Source organism: Theobroma cacao, chromosome 4 (genome assembly GCF_000208745.1).
Source record: "Theobroma cacao cultivar B97-61/B2 chromosome 4, Criollo_cocoa_genome_V2, whole genome shotgun sequence".
NCBI classification, from domain to species: Eukaryota; Viridiplantae; Streptophyta; class Magnoliopsida; order Malvales; family Malvaceae; genus Theobroma; species Theobroma cacao.
In genome coordinates this window covers 24,114,733-24,138,703 of record NC_030853.1, presented here as the reverse complement: position 1 = coordinate 24,138,703, position 23,971 = coordinate 24,114,733, and the positions used below count along the sequence as shown (strand labels likewise).

At 34.6% G+C, this 23,971-nt stretch overlaps 4 protein-coding genes and 1 pseudogene across 7 annotated transcripts; 2 read left to right on the top strand and 3 right to left on the bottom strand.

The window, feature by feature from the left end:
* LOC18602398 (E3 ubiquitin-protein ligase RNF14) lies at nucleotides 1,006–2,930 on the bottom strand. Of its 3 annotated transcripts, none has more exons than XM_018118758.1 (2): nucleotides 2,183–2,925; nucleotides 1,006–1,440 (listed from the first exon to the last, which is right to left on the bottom strand). In XM_018118758.1, exons 1-2 carry the CDS (start codon nucleotides 2,779–2,781, stop codon nucleotides 1,131–1,133), a joined length of 909 nt encoding a protein of 302 aa, XP_017974247.1. In that variant the 5' UTR covers nucleotides 2,782–2,925; the 3' UTR covers nucleotides 1,006–1,130. The 3 variants fall into 3 exon arrangements, with proteins under 3 accessions (XP_017974247.1, XP_007033813.1, XP_017974248.1); XM_007033751.2 differs by having other exon boundaries at nucleotides 1,006–1,283; nucleotides 2,183–2,923; XM_018118759.1 differs by lacking the exon at nucleotides 1,006–1,440 and adding an exon at nucleotides 1,614–1,686 and having other exon boundaries at nucleotides 2,183–2,930.
* LOC18602397 lies at nucleotides 4,549–7,532 on the top strand. Of its 2 annotated transcripts, none has more exons than XM_007033748.2 (5): nucleotides 4,549–4,736; nucleotides 6,274–6,380; nucleotides 6,467–6,925; nucleotides 7,011–7,066; nucleotides 7,175–7,532. In XM_007033748.2, exons 2-5 carry the CDS (start codon nucleotides 6,323–6,325, stop codon nucleotides 7,364–7,366), a joined length of 765 nt encoding a protein of 254 aa, XP_007033810.2. In that variant the 5' UTR covers nucleotides 4,549–4,736; nucleotides 6,274–6,322; the 3' UTR covers nucleotides 7,367–7,532. The 2 variants fall into 2 exon arrangements, with proteins under 2 accessions (XP_007033810.2, XP_017974295.1); XM_018118806.1 differs by lacking the exon at nucleotides 4,549–4,736 and adding an exon at nucleotides 5,007–5,025.
* On the bottom strand, nucleotides 7,904–8,666 carry LOC18602396. The gene is made up of 2 exons (XM_007033747.2): nucleotides 8,234–8,666; nucleotides 7,904–8,116 (listed from the first exon to the last, which is right to left on the bottom strand). Exons 1-2 carry the CDS (start codon nucleotides 8,503–8,505, stop codon nucleotides 8,065–8,067), a joined length of 324 nt encoding a protein of 107 aa, XP_007033809.2. The 5' UTR covers nucleotides 8,506–8,666; the 3' UTR covers nucleotides 7,904–8,064.
* LOC18602395 lies at nucleotides 10,071–12,688 on the bottom strand (annotated as a pseudogene).
* LOC18602394 (membrane-associated 30 kDa protein, chloroplastic) lies at nucleotides 12,878–21,291 on the top strand. Its single transcript, XM_007033745.2, has 11 exons — nucleotides 12,878–13,161; nucleotides 14,184–14,305; nucleotides 14,416–14,526; nucleotides 14,804–14,868; nucleotides 14,953–15,034; nucleotides 15,333–15,407; nucleotides 17,675–17,745; nucleotides 17,838–17,920; nucleotides 18,504–18,568; nucleotides 20,389–20,463; nucleotides 20,879–21,291. The coding sequence occupies exons 1-11, from the start codon at nucleotides 13,017–13,019 to the stop codon at nucleotides 20,996–20,998; spliced, it is 1,014 nt and encodes a 337-aa protein (XP_007033807.1). The 5' UTR covers nucleotides 12,878–13,016; the 3' UTR covers nucleotides 20,999–21,291.

The window sequence follows — 23,971 nt, the reverse complement described above, 5'->3', positions numbered from 1 at the left end:
GACTTGGAATGGTATCTTGGATGTTGAGACCAATATAATCGCTTTTCAAAAAAAATTTAATTATAGTCTAATTTTAATTAATTAACAATATTATAATATAACTTTAATAAGATATTGTAATCTAACCAAGTAATTGTTGCATTATAACTTTTAACTAATGGAAAAATTGATCAAATATTCATCGGAAGTTAGTTTACACTCTGTTTTGTTTACTGGATGGTATCAATTGTGAACAGCTTAATAACCGAAAGAGGACCCTTCGTGCAACTGTTTACGTTCCTATGTTCGAAAGTTGTAACTTCCTATGTTCTTTCCACTCTACCTGCTAACTCGTTTTCTTCCTTGGAAAGAAATGTGTGGTTTTGCGAATGAGGTGAACGAAGTTGTTACTTGAAAGGGAGGCGCGTTGAAGCAATGTGAAGGGAGTGCATAGAGACAATATTTCCAGTGTGAAGTGATATCTAAAGTTAACCAAAACATGAAGCAACTTTCCCTTCCAATGCATTTCCCTTGGATATTTTTTTTAGATAACAGCAAACCTATGAAATGAAACAAAATTCTGGAAGAGATTAAAGCTCATTTTTGTTCATTGATTTCTTTTAGCCATAAAAAATCAACTACTCCATCTGTCTCATAAATAATGTTTGAATTTGACTTTTTATGATCAAATTTTTTAAATTTTGACTACTAGAATTTTAAATTTTTTATCAAAAGCTTAAGTGTGTTTTTGTTTTGTTTTATATATATATATATATATATAATTTATTGAGTTTTAAACTTATATAAAGAAATCAGTTATCTTTAAATTTCATGTATCCTAATTATTATTTTTAAATAAATTTAAATTTGAAACAATCGAAGTGAATGATATTTTTTTGAAAAATAGGTGCATTATCCACACTCTATAATTAAATGCATTTCTCTTTTCATTATGTTTTTTTTTTTAAAAAAAACCCTCAGATTTCATGAAATTGTTTTTACAAGAAAAGGTAAAGTTAATAGATGTTGATCAAAGACTAAACAAGCATATACATATATGTTTGAGTTGAAGCAGGGTGAAATGTTAATGCAAGAGTAAAATATATACATATGGTCATCCATTATTGCCTCTCAAGGAAACAGAGTGCATACTAAGCCAAACAATAACGAAAAGGAAGACCACAACTATATACAGGAGAGGATACAAATTGACATCCATCATCATATTTCCCAAACTGAGCTTGCATCCACATCCCCTGCTCGTTAACTTTTTCCCACACTGGTAGCAAAACTCTGTCTTGCATCTGCACCCCATCATCATCAACAATGTTAATACCATTACTTTCTTCCTCTTTAGTTTCTCTGCCCATCATAACACCCCCCAACAAACAAACAAAAAAGAATCCTCTGTTTCTTATTAGTCTATTGATGGATGTTAGTATCCCCACAGCTTCCTTTGATCTATTATAAAAAGAAAAGAAAAAAGAAAACCTCAAATGGTAGTGTCGCACTTCCCAGCAGCATCCGGAAAGAAATAGAGAAAGACCTCCTCAAGTCAAAAGTAATTATGAATGGGGAAAAAAGGTGGTAGAAAAAGACACAAAGGGCAAACGTATGAAGCAAGGCTGTCTAATCTGAATCTGAAAGCTGCTGTCAATTAACTTAAATTAAGGGTCCCAACTCCAAGAAGTTAATTCAAATGCATCGCTGAAAATTGATATTCAAATTCAGGACAAACTTTACTGCTAGCTTTTCTTTAACAGCTAAACATCGAAAGAACAAATTAATTATAACAAATTTTGAATTTTCATCACAGTGCAAATTTTGGGTCCTTACTTGAAAAGGTTTGGAAAGTGGGAAAGAGCATATCATTTTCATTTGCATGTTGGACCCTAATCTTCATAGTAAGTTCTCTTAATGTTACTTCCATGTTGCTCACCTATCATTCAATTCTCAATCTTGACCTTGGATCTCAAAACAATGATTTTGATGAATCTAACCCATTCTAAACTTGGTTGATTAATCAGCTATGATTGTAAACTAATATAACACCAAGATCAAAACAGAGCTAAATCCCAATATCCTTGGCTGAAGGAAAGGATTTAATATAATTTGATTGACCCTTTTTAAAATCACAAGTGCAGTCTGTAATTAAAGGATGAAGTATTAGAGAGAGAGAGAGAGAGAGAGAGAGAGATCAAACCTGCATTTAACAAGAGAGCAACCTACGAGACGCTCAATGCACTGACCACAAGCAGGGCACCTAGTCCACTTCTTTCTCTCAACAAGCTGCCCGAAAAGAACATCATTCCTATCCCTTATTTGCTCACTCTCTTCACACTGATAACCAGCATGCCACACAGTTTGACACTGGAAACAAAACAGTTGCTTGCAGTTGGGGCATTTTGATTTCTTCACATTCCCTCTGCACTCATTCAGCACCAGAGCCATGCAGTTCCTGTTGGGGCAATAGCTTCTTTCAGACCCTAGAAGAGAACTCTCGCACAAAAGATCACACCATGATGAAAATAGGTCTGGCGATACCATTGGCCTGCATATGAGAGGATCTAAATAGAATTGGCAGCTTGGTTCGGGGCAATCGATTTTCGCTGTGTTGTCCTGGACCTTAACTTCTATGTACTTGGCTATGCAATCTTGGCAGAAAGCGTGTCTGCAGATGTTTGCATTCTTGAATTTCTTGCTTGGCAATGTCGGTTCGATGCAGATCTCGCAAGTGAAGCTAGATTCATCATCTTCTTCTCCTTGAGGGTTTTCCAGGGCTTTTCCTGGAGAGTTTCCCATGTCGAGTGGGAAATATCAAACTTGAGTCCGACCTAAATAGACCATATGTCTTGCTTCGTATGGTTTCTTTCAGTGATTAGGCTAGCAACCCCTATGATATATTCCTTAAACAAGTAAACAATCTCACTGGGAATTGACTTTTTATAAAAAATTTATGCTTATTGAGATACCCTAATATTTGGATCTTAAAGAGTAAATTACATTTATTGCACCTAAAACTTAACCTAAAGTGTCATATTCATCCTCCTATTTTGAAATAACAACTTTTTAGCGTTAGACTTTCCATTTGTATCAAATAATCCTTTTGTCCTTCTAACCCTTAACTCACAAATTAACGTACGTATAACTAGTGCTTTAGATTAACAAAAGAATTTTGGTATAAATATATATTCAATGATAAATAAAAATGTAAAATTTAAGAGCAAAAATGATATTTAAATCAAACTTTAAAGACCATAGATGCAATTTTATATATTTAAAATTGAACTTGAGAAATATACCATAAAAAAAAAACTCTTAAAATTTGGTGTATTGATAACCTTTCATTAGTTATTAGTTATACGTATCTAATTTTATCTTTTAAGTCACACGTTTGGAATGAAAATGTCTACGTAATTACTTATGAAGTCGTTTAGTCATTTTTAAAGCATGAAAATAACACTTCTAAATCAAATAAAACTTTAATTTCTTTTAATAACAATAAATAACAAAAAATACCATTTTGTTTTTTAAAAAATATTTCCCCATGGATGTGCCAGTGTTTTCGGTGAGCGAGGAAAATGCCATTTCAAAGTTTCCCATAGAAAAGGCAAAGGTAGGCAGCTTCCAAGAAATTGCATAGAAAAGTATAGACTTGCGTTTGAGAAAAGCCAAGTTAAAAGAGAAAGGGTTTTCTATCACGATCCGTAATTCCGTTACTAGAAACAAAACCATTGGCCAAATTTGCCTTTCTAGTGTGGCTGAAGATACCGCAAAGGAATTGCTACCTACTTCCTTTTATTTCTTTGTATAAAGCTTAGCATATAAATAGTTGTTGTCCTTAATCAAATTTTTTCTTTCTCTCTTTCCATAAAACTTTTTTTAATATAATATTGTTTGAAGAAGCTTAAAGAGAATAAAACAATTCCAACCTACTAGCATTTTTATTTAAATTTTATTTTCTAAATAATTTTCTAGATATTCAAATAAAAAAATACTACTAGCATTTATTATTTAAATTTCTTTTTCTAAATAATTTTCTAGATAGTCAAATAAAAAGGAATACTACTAGTATTAGTAAAATAATTATCTAGAAAATGAAATTTCAAATGTCATCTTTTAAATTTCATGACATTATTTTAGATATTCAATTAAAAAAGAATACTACTAGCATTTAAATTTTCATGAAATTTAAAATAATTTTTTATTATATTAATATTACTAATACTTATATTTCAAATTAAGTTGAACTGAAAATGAAAACTGGATCGGACTCACGAACTTAGGCCAATAACAAGTTACTAATTTTTAATATAATATTTTCATATCTATCATATTAATAATATATTATTTATCATAATTAAGACATTTGTTCCCTAATTGTGGGGGGTGGATGCATTCTTTTGTGGATTAGGAAGCCCAAAATATGGGCCTTAATCTAATTGTGAAAGAGACTTCTTAATAGATTTGAACTTCTGGTGGATCGAGCCCACAGCCCAATCCAAAGGCCTAAAAGCTTTCTGCAATTATACGTCCAACAAAGGGGTATTCTTGTAAAACCGAAACAAGTTACCGTTGCAACTCTAGGCTCTTCCCTATAAACAGAAATCGACTCTTTTTCTATTTTTTGAAAGTAAACATTATCGAAATAGTTTAGAGAAATAAAAAATTGCAACATAGAAAGCAAAGTGCAGATCAACAGGAAGATAATTCCTAGATAAGAAGCGAGCAGAAGATTGATTCATCAAAAACCCATTGTGAGTTTTTACAGTTTCATTTTTTTTTATTTTCTTAATGAAGTCATTTTTTCAAGAGAAATATTGTGTATAACTTTAATGGTTGAAAGAGAAAAGTGAGATCTTTTTATTTTCGGAAATCTTTATTTAAATATTTAAAAAAATTTTAATTCTCTTTTATTAACTTAGGGTGGAAAATGGTAAAGGGGGGTTGAATTGTTTTAAATGGAAAAGCGTAAAAACGAAGAATTAGGTTTGGTTGTTGAGAAATGATGGGAAGAGGAAAGGATAAACCAAGACTCGCCCATAGGTTAGCAGTAGCCTATATTTCTCTTCTTTCTTTCTGGGATTTTTGCTTTTGTTTTTTAATTGGGGGGGAGGGGAGTGATTTGATGACTTAGGGTTTACGTAATTGATTGAAGTGGAAAGCACAAAACAGAAAATAGAATTACTAAATTATTGAAATTTTTTTTATTTTATCATCAACAAAAAGGACCATGGATCATTTTTAAACTATTTGAACTTGTTTGATTTAGTTGTTTGTCCTTTGGGATTATCAAAGAAGTTAAAATTTTGGTTCTTCCTGTTTGCTACATGTTTCCCTATAAATTGACAGATTTTTGGGTTTTGTAAATGGAGGTTTGGCTGTTACATGTTTCATTTTGGACTAATTAGATGAGTAAGACTCTTTATGTGCTTCAAAGTTTACTTTTGGGAAATTTTTCTAGCAATTGATGATGCTTTAAACTGGAATTAGAGTAAAAACTAGAGCCTTATTTAAGTACCGTATGATAAGACTGAGAGGAAATATATTGCCAACTCAGGTATTCGGCATTCTTTGCTTGAGCATTTTATCGGGTTGTTGCATTGTTTTTGTTTGGTTTGTTTAATAGTCTGATTGCATTTTGGACTAATTAGATGAGTAAGACTCTTTATGTGCTTCAGAGTTTACTTTTGGGAAATTTTTCTGGCAATTGATGATGCTTTAAACTGGAATTACGATAAAAACTAGAGCCTTATTTAAGTACCGTATGATAAGACTGAGAGGAAATATATTGGCAACTCAGGTACTTGGCATTCTTTGCTTGAGCTTTTTATCTGGTTGTTGCACTGTTTTTGTTTGGTTTGTTTAATAGTCTGATTGGATGACTGCTGTAATCGATTAGACTATTTTAGTCAACATAGATGGCAAATGGTACTTGATTAGAGGCAAATATTTGAAGCTACATTCTCACTGGAGAATCATCTAATCTTTCAGTTGGTTGGATAAGGTGTTGACCATTTGGGACCTAACTACCTTAAACAGATTCATATCTGGGGTGTCTTTTAGTTTGAAGCTTTGACATGACATCTTCTAATCCCTTATGAGAAACTGTTAGACTATATTGTGGATTGGGCATGTCTTCTCTCCCATTACTTGTTTGATTTTCCCCCATCCCTTTTCATATATTATTGTGGTTGATCTTTTTTGTGAACTGGATGCTGTTTGAGTTTCATACCTCTTGCATTCTTAGACCATGACTTTTCTTCCCTTTTCATTGAATTGGACATCTCATAGGTATTACCTTTTATAGAAGAGGTTTGGATTCTATTAGCAAATTGCTCAGATGGCATCACGTTCTGTTGGCTTGATTCAAGATCAGAATTTTAATGTTCACTACAATGGTACTACTCCTCACACTTTCTGATCTGTTTTTAGTTTACTTACTTTTCTTGAACTTGAGGTTGATATTTGCAAGTGCCTTCTACAGGTGCTTCTGTTGCGGGCAAGGCAAATATCTGTAAAGCACCGAGGAAAGGCGGTATTGGTGGAAGGAAACCACTTGGTGATTTATCAAATTCAGTGAACCCGGCCCCAAACCAGACATCAAAAAAGGAGAATTCTAAAAATTTTTCATTTGCTGAGAAAGAGACTGGTGCCTCTAAACTTACACATGATTCAAGCAAAAAGAAGAGTGTCTCTAAAGCCTCAGAGAAGGTGCAAACTGGTGGCAGGAAAGCTCTCTCTGACATTTCAAACTCAGGTAAGCCACATTTGCAGGAGACATCAAGGAAGAATCAAACTGCAAAGCTAAACATTTTGGCAGAGGATCCACGCCAACCCAAAGATATTGCAGAGGAAGGATTTTTGCACAATCATGAAGAATGCATCAAAGCACAGAGAAGAGCACTGAGCACAAATCAATTTTTGCAGATACTTGGATTAGATGGTAAATAAAGTTGATATTTATTCAGATATCTATTGGACTTAGGTTTTGGCTGGATACTTACATTTTTATGTATGTTTTTGTTTAGGTTTCTCCAAACAGTCTGCATCTGCAAAGGAACCTCCAATGTCAAACAAAATGAAGGTCATTTTTCATCTCAATTCAGTTGTCTCATCTTAGTTCTTGTTCACAAGCTTACTAGCTTTTAGCATGCGGATTGTCTTAATGAATACTAGTTTACTTCTGTTACAGCATGGGAGTCCTCCAAGGTGCTCTGAACTTGGGCAGATGCCTGAGCTGCTGATTGAAGATCTGTCTCCTCCAAAGCATAAGTTGTCAAGCAAATTTGACTCAGCCCCACTTAGTCCAGAGCCACTGGATAATTATATGCACTGGAATGACCCTAAGTACATTCCTAGTTTTAAGTTGATTGAATCACCATAATGGTGAAAGTATTGATTTCCATTACCTTTTTGTCAATTCTACCTGGTAGTATACTAGCAGTAGCCCATGTATTACAAATTCTTTTGTTGTAGCCTGTACTGGATCTGTTGGCAACTTATGTTGCATTCAAGTTTGAGATGAAATGACAACTTTAAATTTTTAGCTTCTCCAGTTGTTATTTCTGTAAGTGGGTAGAATTGCATTATCCCTTTTACTTCTGTTAGGCCAGTCCTGGTAATATTTGCAGCACACATGTTAACTGTGAAGTGAATTATTCAATCTAATTTGACACTTTTAGGGGCTAAATTATGCTAAATAGATTACTTTATTGGACTGTGATGGCAAGAGTTGGAGTGGCTAAAGTTGAGCTTGAGTATTGAAAAGGTGTTTAGGCAACTGTCTCTGTCGGCTCAAGCGCATGAATGCTATCTATTTTTGACAAAAGAACCCGAAAATAGAAGATAAAACCAAATAAAAAAATCACGCCGGGAAGAAATTTCTGAACAAATCTACTTGAAGTATACACAATTCATTCTGTTGACAGTTGACTCTAGTAAACCAAAAGGAAATTAAATAAATGACACTTTTAACTCTAATTAAAACACAGACCAGATTCTTTCGCCTCTTCATGATCTTGTGGTTGCATGATCGGATCAATATTCCTGTCTCAACCGACTTCAATAAAACAGTTTGGTTGGTCAATCCCGTTCAAAGCTCCAAAGCTCCAACAATATATCCATGGCCTGGATGCTGCAATCAACAGTAATGGGTCTATCAACATTGATGTCAAGATCATCTCCCTGAGATGGTATCGTGCATTGCTGGAAACGTGGAAGACAAAGATACATAAGCGGAGGAATATCTTACCTCTTAGCCTCTTTGTCGACGTAAACGGGCACGTACATTCCTGGGGATTTATCAATGGTTCTGGCATCGTCCGCCTGATCATGACGAGACTCCACAAGCCGCTGATAATCGTGGTACTCAAGCTTACTGCTCCGGCATGTCTTCTTGAGTAACGAACCGATTTTCGATGCCAAATTATTAATGGCGGAATATGAACTTGAACGCCCATGTTTATGATATCTTCTCTTCTTCTTCTCCTCCAGGGCTTTGGTGTAATCGTTTCTTAGAAGCATTCTTGCTGTCTAAGTCAACACTCTTTCAAACGACGTCACAGTCTGCAAAACAAGTAATTCAACCAGAACAAATTAATGGAAGTTCATTAGGGTTGATAACAATGCTAGAATTGAGTATATAGTGAGAGTAATCAAGGTTGCAAATCCTTTCCTGGGTTGCAATTGAAGCCTATCACTTCGACGGTATGCAAGAAGTACTAGATACGACCCCGCTTGATTATTTAAATTAATTATATTATAAAATATTAATTAATATTTTAAAATTAAATTTTAATAAAATATATTTTTTACTAATATAACATTTTTTTTAATGAAGCCAAATATTGCCTTGAAATCGGACTTATTATATATAAGCCTACAAGGATAAATGGCTATATAAACTAGGATCATAAACTTGAGTCAACTCTTTTATCTTAAAATTTTGTAATTTTAATCAACCCACAAAAAAAAATTCAAATAAAATATTTTATTTTTGATTTAAATACTGAAAACAGTTGCAATAGCTTGTTTAGAGGTGGGCATTGAAGATAAAATGCAGAGCCTAAATGCTACAACTCAATCTCAGCAGAGGTTATCAGATAAAAATTAGCTTGAATACATATCTGTATTTATCACTTGTGATAATTCTTTTCGATTTATCTTTGACAACAGTTTCTAATTTTATTTATTAGTAGATAAAAGTTTTGGTATAAGAAAAACTTTAAATCATCCCAAATGCAATATTTGAAAAAAAAAAAGTTATCTAAGAGTTTGCAAACACTTACATAATCAAAAATTAAAATACACAAGAGGCAAACAATTATAAAATGATATACTTTTGAAATTTATTTAAAATTTTAATTTTTATTATTTTCATTTAGAGTCTAAGTTTTTAATTTCTTTTATTTTCAAACTTTTAATTAATTTTAAAAAGAAATTACAGCCGACGAAATAAAACACTCAAAAGTCTCCTAACAAAATTTAATCTTTTCAATATATTTTCTTGAAAATTTAATACAAAGATAAGTCGAGATTACGTAAAAATCTAGCTTGAAGTTAATTTTCCGGCTTGTGTGGGTGCATGCATATTTAATTGTAATCATTTTCAGCTGAATATGACCAGAACCAATGGAATATATCAGCATGGTCTAGACTAGCAAAAACATCATCCAATCCTTTCGTCTACTTTCTCTCCCAAGTTTTCAACCATGGCGACTTCAGCTCTTTCTTTAATTGGGTGGAGGAAAACTTCTAAATTGTGACCGCTAGCTACTCAGTCCCAGCTAGAAAGCTATGCAACACTGATTCCCGACAACATTTCCATCTTAATTTAAGTAATACAGAGCAGATGAAAAACAACATGGAGAACTGCCTTATTTCAAAGCAATTAGTATTACATAGATAAAGTTGTAGGGTAAGACACCTTTGCATAGATGTTAAAAGCAATTAGTATAACATAGATATTAATAGTAGTAGGACACTGCTTCAATGGGTGCTGTGGGCTTATTGAATTTCTTTAACTTTCCATGCAAACTAGGAAGATTTTCCCAAACCTGGAGCATCAAATTAACTGATTAATCATCCAATTAATCTTGAGCAAACTCAATCTTGATACCCCCAACGGTAACAACACCCTTTCCTTTTCTTGGCACCAAAGTCACCACAACACTGTCATCGTCCTCGGCTCCCAAATCCTCCAACAAATCTGTGAGCCTCAACCTCAAGCATGTCTTCATTCTCTTCTCATGCTTATGCTTATGAGGCACATTCATAAAGCTCCCGGCGAACTCTGTGTATTCTGGGCCAATTGTCAAATCATCCTCATCATTAACATATACATCACATTTCACCAATGAATCTCTCTCTAACTCGATTGTCTCTATTATCAATATCTCCTCTTCCTCTTCTTTTTCCTTTTTACTCCTTGATTTCTATGGCCATGGAACGTTAACACTCACTATTTTGTCTAAAACTACTGGGAATTCGCTGCTAGTTAAGACCTTTTTCTTTGTTTCTGCTGCTAGAGCAATCCCAGGACCACCAGTTGCCACTTTCTTGGCGAGCTTTCGAGGAGTTGGCTTAGATTTTAGCCATGGAAGATCAACATCTTGATAAACGTATCCCAACGTTTTACTATCAATGCAATGACGAACTTTGACACGAACAAGATTCGCATTCTCGTCATAGAAAAGAAACGAGGAATCAAGCCAATCTGGGTCATTGTAATCTTTTCGCTTCGCTCCCAACGTCTTCCAAATGCTCCACAGCCTACCTATATTCGAGTGATGAAAGCAGCAAATCGGGTCTCTTCCCCAGAGTAAAAATTCCCAATGTCTTCGAGATTAGGCTGGGTGTTGTCGCCACACCAGTTGTGAATTGTTCCATGAGGAATGTCCTCGAGCGAACCGGCTCCTGGATCAGGTTCATCACCTGTACGGTAGGGACTTCCTAGGAAAACCTTAGTGGTCTTGCCATTAGATATCATCTGCCTATTCATGACTCTAAGATTGCTTGTCGTTTGATCTTTATCCGTAGTAGTCTCTTCAGTGCCATTGTAATCAACCAGCGCTGGTGGGTAACGGTTTCGGTCGCGGAGCTGGTCGTAGAGTGAAGATTTAGTGTTTGTATACATGGCAGGCATTTGCATGCCGGCAGGAGAATCCCAGTTCCAAAACTGCAGAGCAAAAGTTGGGCCATCAATCAACTTGCCCAAGATCTTCTCAAAAAAATAAAGTTAGTATCTATGAATTGGAAACAAGAGCCATGAGTTATGGACTTGAAGCTCAAGATCAGGGAAACCCAGTTGGTGATAAGCCCTATCACAGTAGGCACAGTGAATATTGGCTTGTTGCATGAAACCACGTGGATCGTTGGCAGGAAGAGCTTTCATGAGTTCAATGGCCCTGGAATATTTAGCTGCGTAGGCATCATCAACTAAATGTGCAGCAGGCCTAACACGTAGCCGGGAATCTGAAGAAGGTGGTTCAAAATCTATTATCTTTGTTGATACTGGTGGGCAACAATTAATATTTTCACCGTCAGATATCTTTACATGGGCAAGATTCGCCCACAGATATTGGAGCTGCGAGTGCAAACTGGTCATCTCGGCTAAGGCTGGTTGCACCGTAAAGACCTCCAAGGCCATTGAGAACATCTCTTCTATCAAATTTGTTGGGAAACAATTGTTTGGTGTTTTTGGAGCTGGGAGTAGGATTTTGGTCACCATTTGTGGCTCTGCAGGATACTACAGTGGGAATGAAAAACTTAGGCTTTTGCTTTCTAGCTATGGAAATTGGGATGTTTTTGGAAGGAATGAAAGGATGGTAATGGAGGTGGGAAAAGTGTTAGAGGTGCTGGTGGATGATGATGGTAAAAGAGAAGCCATAGCTTTTTAATTACTACAATGAAGATTGGGAGACTTTGTATTGTATTTATAATGAAATTGCAGCAAGACTTTTCTATGTTTCATGACTGACACAAGATGTAATTAAGCTGCTTGAGAAAGACTAAATTCTTGCTCTAAAACTTTGAATTTCTGGAATTGGAATTTCCCGATTTCACCAATGTCCATCCTTTTTGGGGTAATATATGAACATGGATCATGACTAATCTCTTTCAAGTGATCATTTTCACTTAATTATACTAGTTGAAGGGTCTCTTCCAGAAATCAATTTAATTACGTATTAACATCTATATGTGGTTGCAATATTCAGCCACTCATTAATATATAGAAAAATAATCTGGATCTCTATACTAAGTTAATATTCATCAATAATTTGTGATGTGAAGTGAAACACAGGGAGAATTTATCTACGTATCTATAATTTATTTATTTTGTTAATTTATGAAATAAAATATAATGCTTAATTATGATTGTAATTTTTATTTATAAGTATAATTTTATAATAAAAATCTAATTACACTTGAAAAAAATAACAAACTAACATAACATTAGACGAAACCCACACTTAATATTTAAAAATTTAAGCTCGTCTCCTTCCTCACTAATAAAACTATTAAGACACTAATAAGATAAAAGATGCAATGTTTGCAACTGTAATACCAAAATATAGACCCAAGAAATGAGTGAGCGGTGAGTCTGAGAAATGGGAAATGGGTTGGGTCCTGCCATCTGCCGAGAGACCCAATCCATCTACAAATACAGCCAACCCGGCATCCCCACCAACCTTTTGTATTCCACCATTTCGGGCCCAGCGGCTCAAAACTTGTTTCAATCCATTTTTCTTTTCGGTTTGGGCTGCCGGGCAGGGTTGCAATGATATCCGAACAGACAGAGCTGAACCGGTTGAACCGCCCTACCAAAAAGCGGTCGATCCAATCCGGTTTGAACTCTTTCGGGTAGCACGGTGCAGAAATCAAAATCGATCACACAAAGCCAAAGAAAAATCTAAAAACGAAAAACGCCAATTCGAGAGGAGAACAGTGATATCATCTCTTTGCTTTCTATCCAGAAAACTATACTTCTCGCTTAAAAAAAAAGCCTTTCTATATTTCTTTCTGTTAATCGTAAAATGGCCGCCAAATCTCACATAATTACTGGATTGACCCTCCCTTTGAAACCCACCGCTTCTTCTTCTTCTTCAAGCTCCAGTAATAATAGCAGCGGCCTCTGTTTAGTTAAGAAGCCACTCACTTCTTCCTTCTTCAATGGCGGAGGTACCCTCCTTTGGCTTTTTCTTACTCTCAATTTTAACGGGTGTTTGTTAATTCTTTCTTAGTAATTCATTTAATTCAAGTAATAGTAATTGGGTCAGTGAATGAAGATTTTTTTATTTTTTACTCTTGCTTTTGAGTTGGTTGTGTTTGTTATTTACTATGTTACAGTTAGTAGACCAATGTAGAAAATTTGGACCTAAATTTTATTTATTGTGATGTAATACATCGAAGCTATGATTTTTTTCTTTCCTTATTTTTCTTTTCATAATCTAATCATTTTCATATGTCAAATGGTGAGTCATTGTGTCTTTGATCGCTTGATTACTGAGAAAGAGGGTTACCAAGGAGTTTTATTTGATAAGTAGATTGACTAGGCTTTTAAACTTTAACACAAAATTTTCTTCAATGTCATGCGGTTGTATGGATGATGACATTTCTTTGTTCAATAAGCTAATGGTGCATTAGGGTGATTTGCTAATGGTTTTTTTAAAGCTCTAAAGGTTAGTTAAGTGGTGAATGATTCAAATGGGTTCTTGAACACATTAAATTGTTTAATCACAAATGGTTTTGTGGAAAACAGCATTTATATGATTTACATGTCAATGAAGTTAATCAATGGTATGGTATATTAAAGATTGATGATGAATTGGTTTAATTCTCCCCCAATTATGTACGTTTTGAATGAGGGCTTTATCTTTTAAAATGAAAATTGGAATTGCTTGTAATGTGAGCCACCATCTTTTCAACCCATTTCTTCAATTTCAGTTGTCTTTAGTTTAATTCTTATTCCACTTTTCTATTGTTTGACTATATTAGTCGTATCCAGGTGATGAGTTGTGAGTATTTTGAAAGAATGCAAATCCCATGAAAAAGGTCATTGTCTCATTCTAGTACATGACAATACTAATTTGTAGGACTGCCTAACATCACCTAAAAGAGTTAAACTCCAACATGCTAAAGTTGGTTCAAGTTATCCTTTTAACAAGTTTTTTGCTTCTCGTTTTCTTAATTTCTTTTAACAGTGGCTGCCCTAAAAGTTACAAGGATAAGGACCCTTCCAGGAAGATCACATTGTCATAGACAAGGTGGAGGTGCCCTTGGTACACGCATGAACCTTTTCGATCGGTTTGCTAGAGTTGTAAAGGTCAGATTTTTTTGGAATTGTTTATATACATTCATGTGATATTATAGCTTCTGATTCCAACTTCGGATGTGTTATCTAAATAACTAGACTCAATTCACTGATAATGGCAGTCATATGCAAATTCAATCTTAAGTTCCTTTGAAGACCCAGAGAAAATTTTAGATCAAGCTGTGCTTGAAATGAACGATGACTTGGTAAAGATGAGACAGGCCACAGCACAAGTAAGCCTCATAATTTTTTATGTCTTGAGTTTTTCATGTTTCTTTCTTATGTTGTCTTTTGGCTTGTCATATCTTTTTTCTCACCTTCCTTTTTACTGTTTTGGCCATTCATTTTTTTAATCTCTTTTATTCATAATTGTTTTGCATATGTACTCAACTGTAGATGCCTAGATGGGTCTTAGAATTTTATTTTCTTACGTACTTTTTATGCTGCCTTTTCAGTGTAATTTTCTTCCCACTTACATATGCACGTGTGATCCCTTTTCCTTTTATGAAGGTATTAGCGTCTCAAAAGCGGTTGGAAAATAAGTACAAAGCTGCAGAGCAGGCTTCTGAAGATTGGTAATACATTAAGGAGTTCTTTTCTTTAGTCTGCATACTATGCTGGTTTTTAAATGTTCCCATTAAGTTTTGAGTTCAATACAGGTATCGTAAAGCGCAGCTGGCTCTTAAGAAAGGAGAAGAGGATCTTGCACGTGAAGCCCTGAAGAGGCGTAAATCTTATGCTGTAAGGTGTCTTCCTTAAGTTAGAGTTTTGCTGAGCATGCATTGCAAATAGATGTGAAATGAGATTCGTCATGTTCCAACTTAGGCTTGTTCCAACAACACTGTTACAAAACACCAGTGGGTGCAGTAACCTGATTGAGTGGCTTGGACTGTTGGACTGATGATGAGAATTTCTGAGGGATTGAAATTCTCTGATTGAAGAATTCATGAACCTGTTACTTTAATTCTTTGTTCCTGAAATGGATAGCTTTTCTCTGATTGAAGAATTCATGAACCACCCTTTTTCTTTTGTGCTGCAGGATAATGCTAATTCTTTGAAAGCTCAACTAGATCAACAGAAAAGTGTTGTTGAGAATCTTGTCTCTAACACACGGGTATGCTTCTCTTTATCTTTACTACTTTTGATTCTATTAAATTATTATTTATTTATATACTTTGGTTGGAGTTTTTATTGAGAACTAGAATTTTGGCCACATATTGATGTGGGGCAAAACTTTTTTTTTTTTGGTTATTTTAAGCGGCAAAAATTTTTCATTTTAAATGACATTTTTTTTTATTTTTGAAAATATTTGATTTTTTTTATGTTGCACATTGTAATATATGTTAATACCAATATAATTAGATTTGTTAACAATGATAGTTCAGATAATAAAAGGCTAAACCATAATACCTTTCTGTTTGACAGCCGCCTCATTTCATTGAGTTCGCTTCTTTCTTCAACTCTCTAGCCTTTTATCTGAGTTCTTTCTCCTTCTCTTCTTCAACTGCTTTTAGTTTTCTTTGATACAAGTGAGTGAGATCGAGCTTATAGACTTGGAAAAGATATTTTTGTTGCTTAAATTTCAACTTTTCCTGACATAAGTCATTTCAAATTTCTTCTTTCTACCATGAATCTAAACTTATTTTTCAGATCTGACTCAAATTAACTTGAATATGTCATTCTTTTTTTTCTCCAATTTGATTTCTTTAATTACAAAAATTTTCATTTATTAATTTTTTTTGGTTTAGTTTGCAAGTTTAAGATCTGATTTAAATTCATGTACTTTTTTAATAGAGAAATTGTTTATTGATTGGTAATTTGTCCTTAGTTTGGAAATTGAGTCTGTTTTTGGGGATTTTGAGGCAAGAACAACATGTTGACTCCCCTTGCTTCTGATGTTGTTGGCCTCCTTCCCCCTCCCCTTTTCACCTCACCCTTCTCTCTTAGCACTGTGTCTTCTCCCTCTAGGTTTCTTGCTCCTGTCCCTTTTCTCTCCCACTCTCTCCTGACCTCTTTCTCTTTCCTTTAACTTTGTCTCTCTAGTTTCTCTTTCTTCCTCTCCCAAAAATTAAAAAAAGAAATTCAGAAAATGAAAAAAATAACTAATGTTACGCCAGGTGTTAATAAAATATAGAGTGCGAAATGTCAATATTGGAGAGGTTTTTAGCTACAGGAATCCCATAGGGATTCTTTTTATATGTAGTTATAGATATGTCATTTATTGCCTTAGTTTTGAAATGCACTGTGTTTAAATGTTCATTGTGAGTCGAGATAAATGACTATTATGTTTTGGTGTATGAGACATGAAAATCTAATGGTTAAAGATCTGTTTTGAATAAAAAGGCTATTTTGTTGATTGTGGTGTCATAAATTATAGGTTAAATAAGAACCTGGAATAAGTTAGGAGAGGGAACTGAATTATTATCTTGCTATAAATGAACCATTAGGTTGAGATAATAAATCAAACTGAACAAAAATGGAGCAGTTTTAGTTGCTTTGTCAAGTGGCTGAATTCCCAGTTTTACCAACTTGCACAGTCTGATTCTGGTTTGGAACAAGTGATGTAAGTTGGGATACTGAACACACAAAGTGTATGATAAGACTGTGATGTGCATTGATAATATGAACAGCAGCAGTGATTTGAAAGTGATGAATAGGAGAATGTACCTAGTCTCTAGAAACAGAAATCAATGAGTGAGTTGAGCAGTTAGGGGCCAAAAGTTTCTGAATGAATGATAGGAGGGTTATTTAATATAGTAAGGAAAGTTGCCTTCTACTGATGGGAGGCCTTAATACTGTGTCTCAAATGATAAAAAATCTTATACTGATGAATTTTAGAAAAATTAAAGAGGAATATTACTGAAAAATATATGAGATGTACTGGAGTTTGAGCATTTATGAAGAGGTAAGGGAGATATTGTTCTGCCTTCATGCCAATCTGTTCAAATCTCTTTATAGTATCTCAATAACTAGGATTAATTGTGACTGGCTCCCCAAATTTATGGGTTAATCCTATTTAGAATGTTATTTTTCCAAAATAGATATTTTAACATTTTGCTTTGACTTGAGTGCCTATTTTGAGTAATTTTGGATAAATGTTGATTAATATATGGAAATAAATGAACTAGGAGGCTTAGAATATAAATTCTTATACTGGGACATGTAATGTTTGCCTTACAATTATAACTGAAATAAACAATCTTTCAATAATAATTTCCCATTGGAATGGTTTTGGTGAAAATAAAATTTGTGAAACACTTAATAAATAGATCAATAATAGATGTAATAAGAAAATTTTCTACATCATTCCTTTTATGTTGTTATTATGTACACATTGATGGATTTGTTACCGTAGCATTCTCTGAATTTCATTTTGTGTAGCTTTTGGAGAGCAAGATACAAGAGGCAAAGTCAAAGAAAGACACTCTGAAAGCACGTGCACAGTCTGCAAGGTAGTCTCCACTATTCCCATCACTACCTTCCTTTTTGTCTGTGTTTTATCACCTTGGACTTTTTGGTCATGATCACTTCGATGTTGTTTCAGAACTGCAACAAAAGTGAATGAGATGGTGGGAAATGTCAACACTAGCAGTGCTTTATCAGCTTTTGAGAAAATGGAGGAGAAAGGTGAGTTAATCTGAGGTTGGAAGCTTTTTGTTGTAAATGAGCATCCCGTAAATTCATGCTGCAGATTTAGCAAGAGTGATTTTGACATGACAGAAAATTGCACATAGTAAAGCTTTTTCAGCCTTGCGGTAACCATCTAACATGTAATTTATGCTATATTTCTCTAATGGAACACATCTTAAATATAAAAATCTTATCAAATCAAATTATTGGGTGATTTCTTCTGTACATCAACAATATATCTCCAGTTCAAGCTGAGGAATTCAATGTGTGAAGAAGCTTCATGAGTTTAAAGTTTGGATATGTCTTTTTTGGCCTACCCTCTCTTCTGAGTTATGAAATGGTGCTTTTTCTAAAGTAAATATTTCATAACAAGTGTAGCTGTTAATTAAATTATTATATCTAAAATTATTAAATGCCATGCAACTGATTATTGGTGGTCCTGCCTTGCTAACTGCAATTCTTGGTTAGATAAGATCAACCAGCCCTTGTTCCTCTTGTGTTGGATAATTTATCTTTAAGAACTAGATTTGATCTGAACTCTTGTCTCTTCATCTTTTCCCCTGCCTTCTTTCCTTGACAGTTATGGCAATGGAGTCTGAAGCAGAAGCTCTTGGGCAGTTAACCACAGATGATCTAGAAGGGAAGGTAGTGACTGTTCTATCTTTCTTTTGCATTCTTTAAATCAGATTCAAATTTTCAACGGCCAATGAAATTCACATGGCTGATCTTTCAAATCAAATGTTATTATCAGAGACAGAAAAAATGCAGCTATCGTCCATTTTTTGTTGTTGATGGAAGCAGCTATTGTCTATTAGTTAAGTCTTGTCAAAATCAATGTCATCTTGCTCCCTTGGGAAATTTAAAAATGTGGTTTTGTTCTGAATACTTTTCATTAGCCAGGTTTCCTGTGGTTCTCTTCTTGTCTAAATACCAATTCGTACTACTTGGCAAAGTTGCTGCAAAATACAAATACATACTTGATATTTTAACTACACCTGATTAAATTCAAACCCATATATACCTTTAACTATAACATTTATCAATGAATCAAAATTGCCTTTCTTTGTTATCCTCTTCCTCGTCCCACCATCATTATCACCATTTACATCTTTTAGAAAATTGTATAAAATCAATAGAACTATAATATTTGATCCAGAACACCGTGAACATTTAAGAAAATAAATATTGAGCATATGTTGGACACTTAATGAAAGTTTGAACGCTGAATTGGTACTCTAACCTTTTCTTGTTCTCACTAAAGATCTCAGTATTATTTCTTTCCATATATCATGGAGATAAAGTTTGAAGTATAATTCTCTTTGAATTTTAAGTTTTACCGTGTATCAAAGTTCAAATCTTTGCCATTTTTGTGTTCTTGCAATTAATATCGCAGCTTTACTTGTTACTTTTTTGAAGTTTCTTTATACATTGCTTTTAATGGAATTGCGTAATTGTTTCCACCATTGTTTCATAACCTTTTGAGTTAAGAATTCTGTATTTTGTTGCTATTTGGATACCTTCCTTCCTTGCCCTCCTTTTGGTTTTCTTATTTTCTTTGGGCATTGGCCCTTGCATATGGCATGTGTTAGTATACGCCTATAAATGAGGGCACAATGCAGTTCTTTGTAGCCATATTCTCTTTTGATTTTCTCAATGGGGATGGGGAATGTCATTTGGGCTCCATTTATTTGGCAGAAAATGCTGTGGTAGGGAAAACATTTTTACTGGAAAAGCTTATCATTTTTGCATTTTCCATATATTAATATGCATTGAAATTTTTGGTTTGCTTTTCTAGCTTTTGAGATGATAGGATGATTGGTATAATTGTTGATAGCAGTAGATGATTGATGACGTATGACATACGGTGTAGCTATTATTGGACATTACTGGTGCGAACTATATAATTGGCAATGATATTTGATAGTTTGCATTATTTTTGGCAGTGGCCATCATAGGCTAGATGTTTAACAGTGTTGATGGCATAACTAGAGAGTATCATTTTAGTGGTAGGCTTATGCTCGCACTCGATCTCTTTGAAAATGGAACTTGCTGACCAAAATATTTACATTGAAGTTCTTCAAGGATAGGAAATATGGAAAAGGTTTTCCTATAAGTTCCCTGAATATTGATGGACAGTCAGTTTGATATGGTAGCCATTGTTTTCTATAGTTGTGGCATGAAACAGGCCATGTTATTGGTGATAAGTAAAGTTTTCGTGAATTTAAGATATAAAATATTAGAATTATAGTGTAGTTATTCAACAGAATAGTTGCTTGTCCTATGTGGATTGCCTTACCACTTGAAAATTAGGAACAAGAATACAAGACTACTTTGTAGTGCAGTTCACAGTTTTAGGACCATTTTGCTATGATAATATAATGTTTTTGCTTGTGTACTCGATAGTTCCTTTCTACAAATTTGACTTCTCTTGGATTTTTGAAGAAACCCATTACTTAAATTTGCAGTTTGCATTACTTGAGAGCACATCGGTTGACGATGATCTTGCAAGCTTGAAAAAGGAACTCTCTGGTAGCTCACAGGTATGTCTCATTCTTGTTTTATGTATTTTGGGATTAGCTTTCTGTCAATAACTTTCCCTCGACTAGGCTTTTAAAATTACATTACGTAAACAATATGTTCAGCTTTGTCTGGTTGTTGGGTGAAGAAGAAAAATCAGATTTGACTGACCAAAAAAAGATGAAAAAGAAAAAGAAATAGAATCGATTGAATTCAGAATTGTTCTGCTGATCTTGTTTTTCCTTTCCCTGGTCTGTTTTGGCAACTAGAGAGTGACAGTAGTTTGAGAAGAAGAAGAAGAAATTTTCCTCAGTCAAAATCTCAAAGTTGTTCTTACTGCTGTGAGCCAAGGAGCTATAGGAAGGAACAGTCTAGAATATCAACTTTTTTTGACAATAAGGTTTTAATTCTTCTTTTTCCTGTTCCTGTGACTGACAGAAAGGAGAGCTTCCACCTGGAAGAACTGTTTCTGCCAGCTCAAACAAGACATTTCCCTATCGAGATTCTGAGATTGAGATGGAGCTTAACGAATTGAGGCAAAAGGCAAAGGACTTCTAAAGTTTCTGATCTGCATACAACAAATCTCGGAATATTTATTTCAGGAACAAACCTTCTTCCAACAGTTCAAACTAGGTGAGCTATAGTCCAAACAGATAATTTGTATAGCTGCAGTCCAAACTCAGTAATTTTTGGGTGGTTGTGTACATACTTGTGTATTAACATTAGATGATCATTGTCATGTAGCACTTATAACCTATGTGCAACTGCGGCAATGACCTATGTTTTGGACTATGTATTCAGTAGTTTGTTAATGTACACTTAGTCTTCCTGGCAACTTCCTTGGCATTTTAGTATGTCGTGCACTCTGGGATACCGTGTCGGTGACAAAATCAAAATTGACCACAACTATGACATTCGAGTATCTCACTAATGGCTGTCGTTGCTGCCCTTCTGTCAATCACAGACGGCATGCAAGGATTGAGTCATGATTCCCTGGCTTTTGCCAGCAGCTTAGTCAGTGTCTCTTCTGAAGGAGTGGAGTTATAGCAGCTGCATTGTCAAAAATCAAGCTAGGAAAAGAGTGGTTTGTAATATTCCAGTTGATTTAAGTCTATTAATCAAAGTAAAATGCAGAAATTTAGTTCAAGCCAGATCACTCTTTTAAATTTTCGACCTCCCATTGCGAAACGCTGTCAATAACTGACGAGAATGGGAATGAAAGAGTCAAAGAGCCGATTAGAACTTAGGCAGATTGTACGATTGTGGGCTGGAGACACTGTTTTATTGGGGGGCCTTAAGACACTGTAGAAATGGCTTACCAAGAAAAAAGGAAACGTGTCAAAGCGTTCAGGTCAGGGAGACTAAAATTCAAAGGATATTGCGTTCCGTTGTAGAAATGAAGTGCCATCACAGTAGCTTCGCTCTTACAAGAGTTTCAATCTTTTCTTGCACACCATTCCATTCAAAGCAAGTAATGAAACATTCCTACTTAGTCCAATTTAAAAATTTTTTCAAATCTTTGGACTTTGTTAACTCTAATCTTTCTCTATGACTCTGATACCGTAGAAATTGGCAAAACTACATTTCTGCCATATCCCAAGTCGTGGAAACGACTTTGCATGCAGTAAATTCAGTGTTCCATAAACTCGTGCCATTGACACATTCAAAATCCGAAACCTTGTCACACCTTTCCCAACAAAGCCAAGCCTCGCTTTTACATTAGTTTTGCCTTTTCTGCCTGTGACTGGTTCAAAAACCCCTTGGTCAACACGCAATCTCTTAAAAGCGCAGCTCCAACTCCAACCACCTCCGCTATAAATAAGTACCCCATTTCGCTTCCACATTTCCATCATACTTGATACAAAACACAAGAACGTTTCATAACTTTGAAAAGTTTTGTAGTTTCAGCACCAAGATGAACAGCAGAAAAGTATGCAGCCTTTTCATCATTTTTTTCATCTCCGTGGCAATTTTTAGCCAAGCTGGAGTGGAGGCTACGAGAGTGTTACCAGAGGACTTCGCAGAGGCAAATAACTTGGAGACATACTCGTCAGTCTACGAGAAGGCCAAGCTCACAATGTCATGCTGGCTCCAGCGCTTGGCTTCTGGACCTAGCCCTAGAGGACCTGGTCACTAGCTCCTCAGTCTAGGAACAATCTTCAAGTCTGAAACATCCAGCTAAGGATCGTAATCGTATGCTCATACGTACAGATGAAAGTTAACTAGAAGGAAGTATACTCGGCGGTTTTATTAATTATTGTTTTTTTCCTTTTTTTTTTTTAGTTCTTCTTTATTTTATAGGTAGGCTCAAGATACAAACTGCAGCTTCCGCCGACTGCCATGTAGAATTTATATAAAACAATGTAAATGGACAAATAAAAATTCTTTAATTTTATAAGTTGGATGACCATGCAATTAGAAAATTCTCTAATCTTTTACTATATATATATATATAGGCGAAGAACAACTAAAATGCATAGAGGACCAAGCTATTCCTCTCTTATTATTCTTGAATCCTTGATACTTTATTCATTAATTACTGTTCTTAATTTCATTTTTTCTTTATTAATGATTTTTGAGGCTAATATATATATATATTGCGTGGGCATGCAAGCATGCATCTATGAAGCCAAAGTTTTAAAACCAACCAATGAAATGAGTCCACATTCTACATCCATGCAACGGTTTATCTTTTTACCTATTCTTTCCTTTTTTCCAAGCATGCAACGATTTCCCCTGCTCCCCACCCTCCAACCACTAAGTAACCATTTCCTTTTACACTGCAGCAATTTGAGTTAAGCCTAAATGAGTAAGCAAGCATCAAAACATAGCTAGTTCATATCATCTAAGAATGTTGTTTAAACATGTACAGTTTTATCTTCGAATTCAATGCTATCTTTAATGAGTTACGTTGAGCAACAACTTTGGAAACATAGACCCGTGGAGTAGTGGATAAAGGAAGCAAAGGAACTTCACAAGTGTACAAGAGTTATGCAGGTCGGAGTTTGGACTTTATAGTATTAATGATTCATAAGCATCGGTGACGGCTGAAACAAGTTAAGCAAGGATGTTTGACAGTGTTAATTAATGATTTTCTTTCTTTCTTTCTTTTTTCTCTTGTGATGACAAGTTTCGTAGGTTTTATTGGCTAGTTATTATTAAATTTTAGTTAAATATATAAATTCTTGATAAAAGAGAACCGAAGACGATAACGACAGTAGCAATTGTCACCCTTCAATTTTTAATATTTTTTATTATTATATGTATAAATTTTAAGATATATTATTTCATCACTCTGAATCAAACCAAGCAATTTATTTCAATAAGTCACTCTTTATACAAAAACTTGAATCCGGCACTTAATATGAAACTTTATTGGGTTCTCAATTAGTTTTTTAATTATGAAATCATGTTTGCTGTCAAAATGTAATGCTTCGAAGCTTTTCCTTTATTACCCTCGTTTCATATCTACTTAAAAGTGACAACATGAAAGAGGAGATACTATTTTATTTAGTCAAACGTTAATACTGC

Excerpts from the sequence above, each read along its gene's own strand:
- LOC18602398 (XM_018118758.1), bottom strand. The coding sequence starts at position 2,781 with ATGGGAAACTCTCCAGGAAAAGCCCTGGAAAACCCTCAAGGAGAAGAA. Across the intron at positions 1,441-2,182 it reads TGCTCTCTTGTTAAATGCAG|ATCAAAGGAAGCTGTGGGGA; the intron begins GTTTGATCTCTC and ends TTTTTATAATAG.
- LOC18602397 (XM_007033748.2), top strand. The coding sequence starts at position 6,323 with ATGGCATCACGTTCTGTTGGCTTGATTCAAGATCAGAATTTTAATGTT. Across the intron at positions 6,381-6,466 it reads TTTTAATGTTCACTACAATG|GTGCTTCTGTTGCGGGCAAG; the intron begins GTACTACTCCTC and ends TGCCTTCTACAG. Across the intron at positions 6,926-7,010 it reads GCAGATACTTGGATTAGATG|GTTTCTCCAAACAGTCTGCA; the intron begins GTAAATAAAGTT and ends GTTTTTGTTTAG.
- LOC18602396 (XM_007033747.2), bottom strand. The coding sequence starts at position 8,505 with ATGCTTCTAAGAAACGATTACACCAAAGCCCTGGAGGAGAAGAAGAAG. Across the intron at positions 8,117-8,233 it reads GTCGACAAAGAGGCTAAGAG|CATCCAGGCCATGGATATAT; the intron begins GTAAGATATTCC and ends TGTTGATTGCAG.
- LOC18602394 (XM_007033745.2), top strand. The coding sequence starts at position 13,017 with ATGGCCGCCAAATCTCACATAATTACTGGATTGACCCTCCCTTTGAAA. Across the intron at positions 14,306-14,415 it reads GGTTTGCTAGAGTTGTAAAG|TCATATGCAAATTCAATCTT; the intron begins GTCAGATTTTTT and ends TGATAATGGCAG. Across the intron at positions 17,921-18,503 it reads TGAGAAAATGGAGGAGAAAG|TTATGGCAATGGAGTCTGAA; the intron begins GTGAGTTAATCT and ends TTTCCTTGACAG.